The 15,599-nt window shown below is 40.4% G+C and overlaps 3 protein-coding genes across 3 annotated transcripts; 1 reads left to right on the top strand and 2 right to left on the bottom strand.

Moving 5' to 3' along the window:
* Nucleotides 1-38: 38 nt before the first annotated feature.
* c4h22orf39 (chromosome 4 C22orf39 homolog) lies at nucleotides 39-2,337 on the bottom strand. Its single transcript, XM_077003426.1, has 3 exons — nucleotides 2,186-2,337; nucleotides 1,741-1,908; nucleotides 39-1,127 (listed from the first exon to the last, which is right to left on the bottom strand). Exons 1-3 carry the CDS (start codon nucleotides 2,210-2,212, stop codon nucleotides 996-998), a joined length of 327 nt encoding a protein of 108 aa, XP_076859541.1. The 5' UTR covers nucleotides 2,213-2,337; the 3' UTR covers nucleotides 39-995.
* Nucleotides 2,338-2,443: 106 nt separating this feature from the next.
* On the top strand, nucleotides 2,444-9,808 carry gle1 (GLE1 RNA export mediator). Its single transcript, XM_077003420.1, has 16 exons — nucleotides 2,444-2,648; nucleotides 3,349-3,582; nucleotides 3,690-3,848; nucleotides 3,992-4,140; nucleotides 4,319-4,379; nucleotides 4,984-5,238; nucleotides 5,392-5,617; nucleotides 6,650-6,762; nucleotides 6,946-7,015; nucleotides 7,191-7,333; nucleotides 7,839-8,029; nucleotides 8,169-8,298; nucleotides 8,397-8,501; nucleotides 8,628-8,710; nucleotides 8,911-8,974; nucleotides 9,178-9,808. The coding sequence occupies exons 1-16, from the start codon at nucleotides 2,544-2,546 to the stop codon at nucleotides 9,244-9,246; spliced, it is 2,157 nt and encodes a 718-aa protein (XP_076859535.1). The 5' UTR covers nucleotides 2,444-2,543; the 3' UTR covers nucleotides 9,247-9,808.
* Nucleotides 9,809-12,215: 2,407 nt separating this feature from the next.
* seta (SET nuclear proto-oncogene a) lies at nucleotides 12,216-15,535 on the bottom strand. The gene is made up of 8 exons (XM_077003422.1): nucleotides 15,230-15,535; nucleotides 13,931-13,988; nucleotides 13,699-13,841; nucleotides 13,501-13,604; nucleotides 13,244-13,357; nucleotides 12,981-13,151; nucleotides 12,752-12,871; nucleotides 12,216-12,672 (listed from the first exon to the last, which is right to left on the bottom strand). The coding sequence occupies exons 1-8, from the start codon at nucleotides 15,300-15,302 to the stop codon at nucleotides 12,649-12,651; spliced, it is 807 nt and encodes a 268-aa protein (XP_076859537.1). The 5' UTR covers nucleotides 15,303-15,535; the 3' UTR covers nucleotides 12,216-12,648.
* Between the last annotated feature and the right edge of the window lie 64 nt (nucleotides 15,536-15,599).

The raw sequence follows: 15,599 nt of genomic DNA on the forward strand, positions 1-15,599 counted from the left end.
AAATATTAGTCAAAAACAACACAAGTACACACAAAATGCAGTGTTTTGAAGTGATGTTTTTTATTATTATGGGAGAAAAAAATCCAGACCTACATGGCACTGTGAAAAATTAATTGCCATACCTGTTCTCAATCAAGATATCACTTACATAGGACTTGCCTGGAAGTGAAGTACAGCAAAAGATCCTTAAAGGCTGCACATCATACCAAGATCCAAAAAAATTAATTGAGATCTATCAGTTGGGAAAGGGTTATAAAGCCTTTTCTAAAGCTTGGGGACTCCAGCAATCCACGTTATCCAGAGCCATTAACGCAGAGAGCTTCATGGAATGGGTTTCCATGGTCGAGCAGTTGCATCCAAGCCATACATGACCAAGTGCAATGCAAAGCGTTGGATGCAGTGGTGTAAAGCATGCCGCCACTGGACTCTGGAGTAGTAGAGGCGCGTTCTCTAGAGTAACGAATTGCGCTTCTCCATCTGGCAGTGATGGACGAGTCTGAGTTTGGCAGTTGCAAGGAGAACAGTACTTGTCTAACTGCATTGTGCCAAGTGTAAAGTTTGGTGGAGTGGGAATTATGGTGTGGGGTTGTTTTTCAGGAGCTGGGCTTGGCCCCTTAGATCCAGTGAAAGGAACACCCCCCCCCCCAATCTGTTTTGCATTATTATAGTAGGTAAATCATTTTGACATGGTCATTTTATAAGTAGCTCGCAAGCTGAAAAGTTGTGGGCACCCCTGCACTAAGGCATTCTATTCATTCATTCGTGCAAGCTAAATTATACATAACAGTTTTAAATTCACTTCAAAATTCAATTTTATTTGAACACTTTTATTAAAGTCCTTATACTTAATCAAATATGAAGAACATAACACCTGTTAAAAGAAGTTATCTGTACACATATATAAGCAACTGTTATGGCTCTATAGAAAATGTAACTTAAGATAAATGCCTATTGAAAGGTTTGATTTTATAGACAATGATTGTGAGTGCACATTTTCAAGAGTCCTGTGACTTGTCCTGATTAAGAGGCATGTGCCAGTCAGCTGGGGGCTTTTCTCTCAGCTCCCAAACTGGAGTAACGTTTCTTTGCTCAGACACTCGCTTCCTTTCACTTTCCTGGAGACACTCCTGAGAAAACAGTAAATAAGTAAAGAAATAAGTAATGTGGCACTAAAATAAATACAAAAGCATACACAACTACTGGAGACAAAGAAGGTAATGTAAAGAAAATGTGCTCTTTGAACTTTCTTCTGCACTTCCTAAATGCTACCCTGATTAATCAGTGTTTCTCTGTAAGCTCAACATCCAGGAGCAAGACTGCACGCATCACCCCATTCTTCATCAGCGTCACTACAATACTTCTGCTAATTTACACAGTCCTTCATAGCTTTTCCCTTTCATAACTCACTAACCTTCATCCTTACTGTCCTCGCCACACCCTCAGCTCTTTTGGCAGTCCGACACATCGAGACTCATCAGCTGGTGGCAGGTTTTTTCAGTCCTGCTGTTTCTAAACTTTAGGACTCCCTTCCAGTCACCTTGTCACTGTTCTACTCTCTTCCCTTAAAGCTAATCTCCACACTTTTCTCTTCCTTAATGCTTTTTTGTTGTTTTTTCCTTCACATTGTAAAGCATCATTGGGTTTGTGAAAGGCACAATATAAACAGAACTCATTAAAACCTTGATGATTGCCTCTGCACCAAAACACCAGGTAATGCTGTTCTTTACAGTGGACACAGACCTTGGCATGTGCACTGTGGGTCTTTTCCCAATCTCTGCATGCACCGTAGTCATCTTTCCACTGCTGGCATAATGGTGATGTCCCGAAAGTGTAGTAGTGATGAAAGCGGTGCCATAATCTCTTACAATGTTTGTATTCACTCCAGTAGACATCACATTCCCGTGGTGGCTGAGATTAGGATATATGCAGATTTAGAAACAGATTTGTTGGAAAGCATAGTGAATCTGTGGTTAGGTAGGGCAACGCACTTCACACTACACTACAGTCCAAATGTAAACTAAGTTAGCAATTTAGTGCTCATATTCTTAAAACGATACAGAAGATAACTAGACAATATGCGCGTAACGGATAAATAACATCATGTTCAAGCAAGAGGTTGTTGAGTCTTGTCTGATCAAACATGAAATAAACAAATTCGATATATAAACAATATTTCAGAACATACCCTCCAAGACTCTGACCCTGCCATCATGCTCACTTCTTCTTGGATTTAGAGGTGCTCCCTACTGCCACCCACCGGTCTTGTATGATGACGGGTTTTTTTTTACACTTTTTTTTTTTTATCGCCAATTTTTTTTATTACCAAACCGCACAATGCGAGTGTAAACGGTGACCTATATGTTAAACTAATGATAACTCGTTTTAATTCGTTTTAATTTTAATAACATACTAAGACTTTTAATTTCTAGCACTTGGGAAGCGGAAATTCAGCTTGTGCGGAAAAGGTTGAAATAGTTAAGTTGGGTGACCCGTGTGTTAATCAACATTGGGATAAGGTATTACATCTAAATGTGCAGTGTTACATGAAAATGCCAGCTGAAAATCTAAGATGGGATACACTGGAGGCTTTGAAAAACTCACCAAAGGGAAGAATTAAATACAGTCCGGACTGGCTTGAAAAAGGGGAGGTAATAAAAAAGCTTGCATCAAACTTCACACCAGTTTTATCATAATACTGAGTTAGCTGGCTGGCTAATTTACCTGTTCGACTGACTAGCTAACAACTGCCAACCACATTTTCAACAATAAAAAAAATGTAAATAACATTTATGTAGCTACAGAGGTTGATTCCTGTAGGGTTAACCCCTTTCTACGTATTACATGATAACTAGGAAAAGAACTTCTCAGCTAAGATTGCTACTACGTAGTTTTACCCATCATATAGCTAGCACACTAAAAATAACAAGGCACAATGAATATTGCTTCTGTATGGAAGCTCATTCCCGCCACCTAAAATAAAAAAAAAACAGCACATATATATATATTTTTCTCATTATTAAGTAAATTGATATCTCATTATTTCGAGATACTAAGTCATTATTTTGAGATACTAATAATGTAGTGTCTCAAAATAATGACTTAGTATCTCGAAATAATGAGATAGCAATTTACTTAATAATGAGAAAAAAAATATATATGTGCTGTTTTTTTTATTTTAGGTGGCGGGAATGGGCTTCCATACTTCTGTAAGTTAAATGGGATAATGCAGCTAACTACATGTGTAATGTGTTGGGCTATAAGGATACCTATATCTCATTACTGTTATTGTCACCATTGCCTTAACAAATGTTCTGTATATTTCAAAAATTATTTCTTTTAAATCTCCAGGACATTTTAGCAGGCTGTAAAGAAGTTACCAGCCTGTCGCCTCTTTCGGGGCATATTTTGAAGAATCTGAGCAGAGTCTCATCCTTTGTTTCCCCCACTCGTGATACGAGCCCAGGGACCACTGAAAATGACCCCATCTACACTTCAGTTTCTATCAGTCCTTATCACACACTCACTACTCCAGTCTCACCCTCCACGTCTCTAACACTAGTTGCTACTGAGAATGGGGGAAAGGTAAGATCTCTTAAGGGTTAAAAATAAAAGGCAGTTGTCACCTTTAAAATTATTGTGTATAATGATTTGTATGGAGTCGGTGGTTTAACTTTGTCGTTATGTGCTAGGTGAGTGAGGATATACTGGAGAACTCCGACTCCTCTGGTGACCTCAGCCCTGTGCTCAGCTGCACTCCACCCCCAGCCATCTCCCTCCTATCACCTAGGGCCACTCAAATGGCAGGCTGCATCCGCATCTGTGAGGAAAACCATCGGGCTAAAGCCAAGGTGTGGCATTCCTGAAGTTAGAAGTGCACATGCACTTGATTGATGCAAAACCTTTCTGCTATGACCTTAAATGTTTTGATGTGCGTTGATCTTGTTTTAGGGGATGCTGATTAAATTCTCTTCTTTCTTTTCCTTTCTCGCAGTCAGAGCTGAGCTTAAGGCAGGAGCTGCAGCAGCGGTTGGTGGTGTCGGTGGCCAGCCGAGAATCAGAGCAGCTGAAACGCTTTGAGGAGCTCATGGAGCTGAAGCAGAGGCAGGAGTACCAGAGCATGAGGGACATGATTGAAAAGGAGTATGGATCCCACAGCCTGTTCTTCAAACTGCACTCATGCTATATGCAGTCACATTTTCTATCTAGATTCTTTCACCTCTTAGGATTTAAACGCTAATGCTAAGATTGTTTCACAATAGCCCTTCAGTATTTCCAAATGTTTCCATGTCACAATTGATTGTTTTCCTATCTTTAAAAGGACCCAGGAAATGCTTGGACGTCAAGAGAAACTGAAAGAAGAACACAGACACAGAACAAAAGTAAGCAAGAAAAATAAAACATTACCAATGGCAAGAGTTTCTAGTCTTTGTTGCACGAATCCCTAATCCTTCATCTTTCCCTATTCCAATGCCATTTCAATGTTTAAAACAGCCTAAATTTCATACCTATTTCATGCTCATTACCAGCCAGTAATGAGCATCTATCCTAAAGAGGGTTTTTACTGCAATCTGAAGTGGCATCATACTGGGGTTTGCTACTGTTAACATTTTGGTTAGCACAGTGAAATTGGTGGTAGAAACAGTGGTGGTCCAATGTAGGAATTGACATGCAGCAGAGATTTTAATCTTATTCTGTCCAAAATGTTTCCAATAATTACAGTTTAACAAATGTGAAAGTCAGTATCAAATGTGAACGTAAATTATTCTTATGAATCCGTCTCTGTCTTTAGATATATTTTATTAATTCAACAAGGGGTTGCACAAATAAGACAAAACAGAATTTTTCTGGGGGTTAATGAAAATTAATTAATTAAAATTTTAGTTATATTCTATATTCTACTTTGTACAAGCCAAGGAGGACTGATATTTTGAGTGTCCTTTGACCTTGGAAAATAGTCATGCTGAAATGTATTTGCTTGATCAGATTCTGAACCTGCGTTTGCGGGAGGCGGAGCAGCAGCGGTTACGGGAGGCGGAGCTTGAGAGGCAGAGGCAGGTGGAGGGCAGGGAGAGGCTGAGGACACTTAATGCCATTCAAGAAGAGGTGCTTCAACTCAATCAACTCCTGGAACCTGCTCCCCCAACACAACCAGGCCCCACCCTTGATCATACCTCCTACATCACCCGTGGGAATCAGCTTTGCTCACAGGTCTCAGAGGTGATTCGCACTACAGCTGAAGTGAGTTGTCATTTTTCTTTTCATTTATTTTGCTTTGTTTCTTATGGAAAATTATAATTTCATGATCATTTCAAGGGTTCCACCAGCATTTTTTAGAGCGTTTGTTTTACTCTATTGAATTCTGACTATGAATGTACTGTATGGACCACTTAGGGACAGTTCCCCAGTGTGGAGGACATGACCGTGGCAGAGCGGGCCTTACAGGAAATGAGATCACTTCTCAGAGCCCTGCAAGAGCAGGTCACTCAAGCTCAGGAGAGGAAGAAGAAGGAGCAGGAGGAGGAAGATGAGAGGAAGAAACAGGCAGAGTTGAAAGTGCAGCAAGAAAAACAAAAGAAGAGTCCAGCACCATCTGCTAAAGACCAAGTCCAAAAACAAGGTGAAACCCCACAGTGGTAGAACAGCTGAATTTTATATAACAGTTATTCAGCCTACACAGTCCTGCAAGATTATGTAACTGTTGGGTTATGTAGAAACTGCAGGATTACAGAACAAAAATGGAGGCAGACTAAGCTCACTGTCCAGTTTGAAATTTGAAAAAACATTTGCAAATTGAATTCAGCATGCAGATCATCAATGCAAGGACGGCCTACTTTTCAAGCCTGATTCATAGACTCCAAAGTAATTCTACTATTACTATAATTTTTTTTTCTATTTTTATTGACGAGCTTATTAACCATTAGAACTATCTAATGACAAGTGTGATGAATTTGTTCAATCATGATGCAAGTAACGTGTCTGTACTGGTGGTTCTTTATCTCAGTGCAGCACTTGACAAAGTAGACCATTGTTTACTGCTGAAACCACCCAAGACTGGGTAGGCTGATATTGGTATATGAACTGGTATTGCCTTGACCTGCTTCCAGGCATACCTGACCATTGTGTGTACTATATCAAACCCAGGGCGTACCTGTGACTCAGCTGTGAATTTTTACTCTCTAGAACACAACATAATACCCCCCCCCCCCCCCCTCTAACCGGCCCCTTCAGTGATTGAAAAAATAAAATGTGGCCCGTCATCATTTCTATTTGAGTACCCCTGCTATAGAGGGTTCAAAATCTAGTAGCCAGAGTACAAGCACATGTAAAGATTAGCAAAAAAATGACATCAGTCCTTAAAGAGTACTGGCTACCTATCCCACTCAGATTCAACAGAACTGAGTACTGCTTCCTTTTGCCCCGCTTTTGATCACGGGGCATGTCCTCTTAAGGACCCTTGGATCAGCTGATAAAACAACTCTGAACTACCTAAATAGAACATGTCATGGCCCAAAGCTCTTTGTCCATTTTGTTTTACTCTGCCTATTTAAGAGGTGTTCGCCACAGAATCTCGTGGTTAGTCTCCACACTTGTGTTTCCTTGAAGAGTGGAAATGTGAAGAGTCAAATGTTCTAACATTGCTTACATACAGGCCTGCAGGCTGTAGCTGAAGACAGCACATTTAAGTGGTACACAGAGCTGCAGGATCTGGCCTGCCAGTACACCCACTCATTTGAAGATCTGAACAATGCAAAGGACACGCAGGTCAGTCTCTGGCCTTAAATGTAATTAAATATAAACTAACCATCACTAGGTTTGTTCGTATGTTTGTCTGTATATTTATACATTTATTTATATACTTTTATTTAGCATTTCACACAAGTAATGACATTATTTTATGAATACATTTTATAAACATGCAGTTATATTTTTTGTCCATTGGTACAGACAAAGAAGTTGAGAATGGAACTTCAGAAAGCTGCGACAATTCCTGTGAGCCAGATCTCCAGCATTTCAGGTGAGTTTAACTACATTTCTAAAGCCCACAAATATTAGCCTTTGGATTTGTGCTCCTCCATGAAGAGCTTTAGATTTTTTTTGCCTTTTGAAAATTCTTAAAAACTATGGCTGCTACAACACCTTTCATCACTGTTTTTTTCTTGAAACTTTTTTTTTTCCTGAATGAAATCTAGGTTCCCAGCTGAAGGAGATCTTTGACAAGATTGATAAATTGTTATCAGGGCGGCAAGTTGTCTCGGGTGGAAAATCTGTATCAACATCCCACCATCCTCATGGGCTGGAATTTGTTAGCTATAAATTAGCAGAAAAGTTTGTGGTAAGTATATTATATAAGTCAAAGTTGTTACAAGTATTTTGTATTTGTTGTGATTAGGCATAATTTACTTAAGAAAACCAATAATGTCAATGTCTTTTATCTTTTTTATGTCAGTGTATTTATTTATTTATTCAGAATAAATATTTATATACATGCTTCTGGAATAAACTGCGCACAAGTGCCTCTCCACAGGAAACCCATGTACTTTAAAGGATGCCTTAAAGCTCACATGTACATTCACTGTAGCATTTAGTGAGAGCATCTTGGGTGACATGTCCGACATACAGTAGACTTGGGATCAGCTAAAGCAGTTTATCAGAAGGCATAATATGCACATTCACATGAGCTTGAAGCATTTACAGCACTACACCCGATCTTACCATGCAATGTAATATTTGCAGAATATTTAATTTTTTAGAATCACTATTGCTGGACACTGATTTTTTTTACCATTGAGAACATAAATTAAATTATGTAACAAGGTTACTAATAAACTTGTCCACAGAAACAAGGAGAAGAGGAAGTGGCCTCTCACCATGAGGCGGCATTCCCCATTGCTGTGGTGGCCTCAGGGGTGTGGGAGCTGCACCCCACCGTGGGAAACCTCATCCTGGCCCACCTCCACAAGAAGTGTCCTTATGCTGTTCCCCACTATCCAGTTATGAAGCAGGGCACCTCCATAGAGGAGTATCAAAGGTATGGATGTATCACCAACTCCTCGGGGAGAACTCATTTGAAAAAATTCTACCATCACCTCTAAAACATTTGGAGTTTGAGCTATGCAGGATCAGACTGGTTGCATTCAACCTGATCAGAAATGTTTCTTGGCCTGTAGGATTCTTGGATATCGTGTGAACGACTCGGGGGTGGAGGGACAGGACAGTTTCTTGAAGAGGATGTCTGGGATGATCCGACTCTATGCTGCCATAATACAGCTACGATGGCCTCATAGTAATAAACAAGGGGTAGCCTTCCTCATATTATCTGATGTAAACGATGTGAACATGTTTGCAGATATTTCTTTTATTTTCTTGATTCATCCCTTTGTGACTGTCCATTACAGCCTGGCCATCATGGATTGAATCACGGCTGGCGCTGGTTGGCTCAGATGCTGAATATGGAGCCTATTGCTGACGTCACAGCAACTCTTTTGTTCGACTTTCTTGAGGTAAAACCTACTGACATTTATGGGCTTACTTTCCCCTATGTCTTACGAACTCTTGTATAGAGATATTGGATATTCTTATGTCCTCCATGTCTTGTATTTTGGCATCTCCCTTTTAAACATGTGCAGGTTAGTGGGAACGCTCTATTGAAACAATATCAAGGGCAGTTCTGGAAGCTCTTAATGCTCATCAAAGAGGAATACATCTCCAGGTACAGCCACTGCAATGCATGTTCTGGAAATGATTTTTGTACACAGTTGGCTTAATGCTCACCTGTTCATGCTTAAGTGTTAATGCTTAATTCTGACTGACAGAATTAATGAAACAGTTGTTTGGTGTTGAACAAATGCATCTATATTACAGAGGCCTGTAAGACTGAATTAACCTGGGCTTACTTGCTCTGTATCACAGGATTGAAGCAGTCACCAGCACTGGACAGTTAGGTTCACTGACTAGACTCAAACAGTTTCTACAGGTAAGCTAGGAGGGAAACTTTGAGTGTCATCTTTACCTTAAATACTCTGAATATTAATATTGGGAATGGAAGGTTGTGTGAAACGAATGACTCCGTATGTCGTTTCTTAGTTATGCATTCTTATTATATTTATCTTCTACGTCTATGTTTTGTAAAATAAAAAAAGAAATGGAGTGCTTATGTTTTATTTCTTTCTAACCCAGAGCGCTTTAAGAAACAAGCAGATTGATCCACCTAAAGGACAGCTGACCTCAGCCTTCTGGAGATCCTGACAGCTGATACTATTATTTAGCATTTTAACTATAATACTAGTAATGAAGGCCCTCAGACTTTATTCTGCAATTAACTGAAAAATACAAGGCTTTTATGTTGCTATGTGCTTGCATCAGTTTCTGTGTATGTTAGCAGAATAATTATGGATTCCCCCCCCCCATATGCTTGTGCTTAATCTGTTTTTACTGTATTTCCTTTATCACGAAAGAGATTTTAAAAGTTATTGGGGTGGGAGATATGGCCTTTTAATTAGTGGTATATTTGTTTGTTTTTCTTCTTCAACTTGTCAGGTTTATCCGTGCATTCAGTAAGCATGCCATAAGCCTTACCTTGGAATGATGCCACTCACTGAATGTAGCCTCTTTATGTATGCTAATGGTGGAATTAATTGTAGATGAATGTTTATATTTAGAGTTTTATAATGAGTAAATGTGAAAATGAGCAGACTTTCTGTTCTCATTATTGCTCCATGCCAGTGTGTGTAAGGGTGGGTGTAAGTAAGTGTGATCTGGGTTGTCTGCAGGATGCAGCACATACGAGGTCATAAAAGGCAAATGTGGATGTCTTGTCTTGTACATGCATCATTTTTTTGTTTTCATCACACTGGTCAGTGTATTGCCATTGTGCTTTGCTTTATAGTTCATTGGTTGGGATTCCTGGAGGTAGGACATACCAATTCAGTTTATTTTAATAGTTCAATCTATTTTTGTTGTACTAATGTACAAACCAGTACACAGTATTTTGTCCACCAATATGAAAATGTATAGCCTACAGTCATTTTACAACATCTTATTATTTGTCCACTTCAGACCACTATCTCCTTCCTGCTGATTTTGTTTAAATTGATCAATCAAAGGAAGAAACGTTTGCTGCATACAAGGAGAGAGCACGTAATCCTAATTAATCCCTGGATACTTAAATCCCGGTCTGAGTGTAAATTGGATATCACACTGTTTAAATTGTAATGCAGAACTGGATACCCGAAAACACCAGCGAATTTTTAGAAAATCGTATCGCACTCTGTAACGACTTCCGGGTCAGACGCCTACGAATAAAAAATAATAATACTATTGGAGACAATCGGCTTAAGACAAAAATTAACGTTTTATATACTTGTCCAGGATCAGAAAGTTCGTAAAACTGAAAAATGTATTACACGAAAATAGCAAACAAAGCGAACGCAGGTCTATGTTTCTTTTTTCTACCACAAGTAGGTGTGATTGGTAATGTGACGCTGCAGCATCAGAAACGCTCCTCTATCGTCCACCGTCCCAAAGTCCTTCACTAGATCACCATTTACGAGCTTTTTCCCTCGTCACTGTCGCCTCTGGTTTGGTCTTTAGGGATTCGGGCATTTATGAATCATCTTTGTAAAAGCTTGTATTGTGAAAAGCGCTATATAAATAAATTCAACCTTTTTGTTCGTTCATCCTCCCACCTATAGGTGGCAATATTAATTTTTTTCTTGCTTTGTGACATGTGACCTTAACTTTGGGGGAAGGTGGCATAGCTCCAACATTGTTTTTCTTTCTTTTTTTACCCCCAAGAGTAATAATTCTGGTTCTGTGACATTACACCAAATGTTTTTGCAGGGGCGTAATAAAACCAGTCAAGCGATGATTTCCAGATTTGACCTCCAATAGCTTTCACCTCTAGTCTCCTGCTAAACAAACCGCGGACATTTTTGGTAGAACGAGGTTTGAGTGGATCTAGCGACTTAAACATGTATTTAGTAAAGAGAGAGTTCCTGGCGATGCATTTAACAGAGTTCCACACGTCTCTTTGGGTCATTACCTTCCTGACAGTCTGGTGTGTGAGGGTAGGCCGGGCTCATGCGTGCTCTAGCTCACAGGACTTGCTGCTGTGCAGATCTTGCGGACATGAAGTGGCGTTTGAGAAAGATGTGAATTTTGTCCCGAGTCGACTGGCCCTGTCTCAGCGGAACAACACGATCATCGGGAAACAAAAAACTCCTGTGCAGCTTTTTGAAAATCCTCAAGGGTTCCAGTTCGAAGTGATCACTTTAAGAAGAGCAGATGTGTTTAAGCATTGGCCATCGGATAAGCATTTCACCTGGTTCCCCGGTTATTCGTGGACCGTAGCCACATGCCCCCGGTGCAAAACACATCTAGGTGGGTCATTGCACATTAAACGTTCGCAAATACACACTGGCAAATTTGCGAAACTAAACCCACTTGTGCGGTTTTCCATTATAGGCTGGGCGTTTCAACCAAGTGACTGGCCGAAGACTGTGACTAGACAAGAATTCGAGGACTCGGACCAAACCTTTGTGGCTCTCATCGTCCACAGACTGCTGCAGGAACAGTTCGCGTCCACGCTTCTGATGACACCAAAGGCTTTTAAAAGTTGACCAGCCCAAATGTAATCAAATGTAACAAGGGCTTTATTAGAATGCACCTGGAAAGAAAGTCACTTGCATCTGGCAGTTGCAGTGCTTTATATCAATGAAATCATTTTTTTCACGTTGTCTTAACTATTACAGGTGGAGAAATGTCAAACATTTTGTTCACATTAAGTTTTATTTTAACAAAGCAAACTGAACAGCTAGGTTTCTCTTGTGAGAAGCAGGTTAGTAGAACATACACTACACAAATTTTAACCAAGGTAATGGGGCCAAAATTTACAAGCATGATTAAGTTTTTTTTTATTTTATTCTTTTCTTTATCAAAAATGTCATTTCAAATTTGATGAAATGTCTGTAAAACAAGACAAGATAAAAATAATAAAAAAAAATCCATGTTGTCCAAATACCCTATTTCCTCCCTCATACCTCATTGAAATTTAGCCCCCCCTTAAACTGACAAGATTACAGAAGGGACAGGAATGATGAGCTTGTGAATTCTATGTTGCGTAAACCACAAGCTTGACCAGGGAGGAGGAAAAAACAAAGGATGGGTGGCAATGCCATGAGTAAAGGAAAGCAGTGAAGGATGCTGGAACTCACACGTCACTATGCACCATGGCTTTTGTTCATTTAATCACAAACAGGAAGAAATATGCATATACATTTATATATATAAAAAAGAAAATGCTATTTGCAAGTCTACTCCAGACAGCGTGCTGCTGATACTACAGTGTGTTTTGCCTCAAAGTGTACTCTGGAACTGAGATGTTAAATGCCACAACGGCAGTATTTTGCAGTCAGTTTACTGGGAGAGTCTGTTCATGGGATGGTGGGATGGGGGGGGATACTTCAACATGGCACTGTCAGGATAAAGGACAGGAAATGGAGCATGAAAACAAATGGGCAGGGGAAAAACAACACAAACCCAAACAAACAAAAAAAAATGCATATTTGCTCCCAAAAATCGCCAAAGAAGCAGATGGGCAGTGGGGAACAGGGACCAGGTAAAGGTGGATTATATTCAATGTTTTCCGCTTCAGTCATCCTCTCCATCATCATCCTGAAACGAGTAATTCGATATTTTAAGTATCACAAAACTTTTCACAAGTCTATCAATTAATTAATGGCATGTCAATTACCTCCCCATCATCCTCCTCCTCTTCTCCATCCTCCTCTCCCTCTTCATCTATGTCCTCTAGGCCTTCCTCATCATCATCTTCCTCCTCACCTTCACCCTCCTCATCTTCCATGTCTGGAACCTGCAGACAAATTAAACAGTCAACATTAGGTTCTTCACAGAAGATAAACATTTGCCATGTTCCTTGCATTAAGAGAACCTCGCCCCCAGACTGAGTTGTCCATACTCACCAGGTAGTACTGCAGAGGATTGGGCCAGATGTCATCTTTTATGACCTCACCCAGTTCATCTGCTCCTGAATCAGAGTGGTCAGTGAACCAAGTGAAAAAGCTCTCTGGCTCTTCATGTTGCCTCTTCTTGCCTGCTTTACTCTGAGTTTGGCTGGGGCGACTTGTGAGGTCCTTTAAAGAGAAATAATTAAAAGAGAATGTATACTTCAATAACACAAGTTCTCTAGAGAAAATAAGGCATTAATGACGACCATCACTAATACCTTTCCAGGTTTCCATTTGATCTCTGTTGACTTGGGAGTTGGGTCTCCACTTTCATTCAGGTGAATTTCTTTGGAAAGGACTTTGTTTTCAAAATACATGTTTTCGTCAAAGTACTGCAAAACAAGAGAAAACATTAACATGAAGTTATTATCCAGGAACCATAATAGAGTTTAGTGCAGCAATAATAGTAAAACATACTGAACAAGAGACATCACACATAATATCTGGAGTCTACACAATAAACTATAGTACTTACAAAATCTATTCTGTAGCCTGATTTGATGTCTTCGAACTCCGTTACTTCCACCCTGGTGAGATAATGAAGTGCTTCTTCATCCTCCTCTCCAAGGAGAGCAGAGACTATTGTTTTGGAGAGAACAACCATATGAAATTTTTATCTTTCAGAATATTTTTTTTAACTCTTTAAGGTGATGTGTGGTTCTTTCTTGCTTACCTTGTGGGTGGTTCACAAATGTAGTTACCCAAAAGTTGGGAATTTTGGCAATGAGTTCTGACCTCTTCTGAAAAAACGGCTGGCGAAGCTTGTTGTATTTCTGCTCAACTTTGAGGATCTCCTCACTGGCCTGTTCATTCAGTCTGTGATGAACAAACATATGCATGTTGTTTTATTCCAGGACCTTTACATAACAATGTTTACATCAACATGTTCAGTAAAATAAAATTACCTGTCGATTTCATTCTGTACTTCATCAATGTGCTCAATGGCTTCCTGTTGCTCCTTTTCTGAAATGCAAATGCAGACTCGTGTTATTATGGTACACCACCCCCTCCAACAAACACAAACAAAGAAAATGTATTTGTTAGTACATTTTAACCAGTTTAAGCAGCAACTAGTAGCAACTCCATCACTTGGTGTATAGGTTCAGACACACTCATTTTGCATATCCAACAAAAGCATTTTCTAGAATATTACAAAACTGGATATATAGCACACGTTGGGCTTTATTTTAAATGGCCTTTACTCAACAGAGCTCAGATATAAATCTTTAAAAGAACAATATACAAAACTTTCAAAGATCGATGCTAAAAAAGTATAATAGATTTAGCGCGGGTTTTGTTTACTCCAACGCCTTTCCATCACAAATTCCGTCTTAACATTAGGTTTTTGAACAAATACGGGGCATGAAATGAATAAAACACGATTGATTATTAGAGTAGCAGCTAGGAGCAGCTAATAGAGGTGAAGTGCTGCCCAACACGCCGCTGTGGGCACAGCTGAGTGGGGGACCCACACGCCGCTTCCTGCGACTCGGGCCGCGTGGTTTAAATGTGCGGAGACTCTAAACTTACCTGCCCGTGTGTCCTCTCAAGCGGCACCTTCCAGTATTATTCAAATAGTATTAATAGCATACTCCCACGCGTGTCTCCCATAAAACTAAAACATTTATTTATTATACATTTATAAGTTATCTGAAGATTCCCGGTCGCATGATTATTCCCTCCATCATCTGAGCGTATAACAAACAATTAGCACGCTGGCTAGCCGCGCAGCTACATCATGGCGGAGACGACGCTAGCTACAACAACAATAAAGTCGCTAGCGCGGCGACTCCATGATTCATTTAACGCCGTTTACAATTCTGCGGGGTTTTTTTACTTGCTGTATACTCATCGAGAATAAAAAACTAAAAAATAATAAACACACACCGCGCTTGTACGACAGCCGCGTACGCGCGTTTCAAATGTAATAAGTCACGCTAGTCAGCGTTGTAGCGGAGTCGTTAGCCGTTAGCAGCTAGCCAACATGGCCTCCGCCACCGGCGCCTTCCTCCGCTCGGGAGCACCGACAACATCCAACCGGCGGCGACTACGGCCAGTCGTAACCGCATACGAACACGCGGCGACCGCGGTTAAATTACACACAACATACTGCCGTTTATCTGGTTACAATTAGGCGAAAATGCGTCTTAAAAGTGAAAAGAGAAAGTGAAAATGGCGATGCTCACGAGGCCCTCGCTCCTTACCGGAGGTCTCGTCCGCTCCGTCGTGGTTCGAGTTCAGCTCCTTTTTACTCACTTTAGCCGCTGAGGCAGACATGATTTCAGGTATTAGGGGGAAAGTACTTTCGGCGAAAATGATCGATTATTTCTCCCAAAACTTCTTGAGGTGTAAAAAATCCTCTCTTGACGTGATGTGAAAGTAAGCACACCAAAATGTGCTGCGCTCCTCCACACAACTTGCAGCGAGGAAACGCAAATACACACGCACACGCACGAGCGCGCCGCCACACACACCAACCGACCGCACTCACGCGCTCTCTTTCGGAGAGCACGCGCCCCACACACAAGCTGAGCACGAGCTCCGCCCCCTTCGAGAACAAACCTACGGAAATCT

The sequence above is a fragment of the Brachyhypopomus gauderio genome, chromosome 4 (assembly GCF_052324685.1).
Source record: "Brachyhypopomus gauderio isolate BG-103 chromosome 4, BGAUD_0.2, whole genome shotgun sequence".
Lineage (NCBI taxonomy): Eukaryota > Metazoa > Chordata > Actinopteri > Gymnotiformes > Hypopomidae > Brachyhypopomus > Brachyhypopomus gauderio.

Bases quoted from the DNA above. Each gene is read 5' to 3' on its own strand.
- c4h22orf39 (XM_077003426.1), bottom strand. From the start codon at position 2,212: ATGATGGCAGGGTCAGAGTCTTGGAGG. The intron at 1,909-2,185 runs GTATGTTCTGAA...TCCTAATCTCAG, and splicing joins CAGGGTCAGAGTCTTGGAGG to CCACCACGGGAATGTGATGT. The intron at 1,128-1,740 runs GTCTGTGTCCAC...CTGTTTTCTCAG, and splicing joins CCCACAGTGCACATGCCAAG to GAGTGTCTCCAGGAAAGTGA.
- gle1 (XM_077003420.1), top strand. From the start codon at position 2,544: ATGAAAATGCCAGCTGAAAATCTAAGATGGGATACACTGGAGGCTTTG. The intron at 7,016-7,190 runs GTGAGTTTAACT...AATGAAATCTAG, and splicing joins CCAGATCTCCAGCATTTCAG to GTTCCCAGCTGAAGGAGATC. The intron at 8,299-8,396 runs GTAGCCTTCCTC...TGTCCATTACAG, and splicing joins CTCATAGTAATAAACAAGGG to CCTGGCCATCATGGATTGAA.
- seta (XM_077003422.1), bottom strand. From the start codon at position 15,302: ATGTCTGCCTCAGCGGCTAAAGTGAGTAAAAAGGAGCTGAACTCGAAC. The intron at 13,989-15,229 runs GTAAGGAGCGAG...TTTGCATTTCAG, and splicing joins CGGAGCGGACGAGACCTCCG to AAAAGGAGCAACAGGAAGCC. The intron at 13,842-13,930 runs GTAATTTTATTT...TGTTCATCACAG, and splicing joins GTACAGAATGAAATCGACAG to ACTGAATGAACAGGCCAGTG.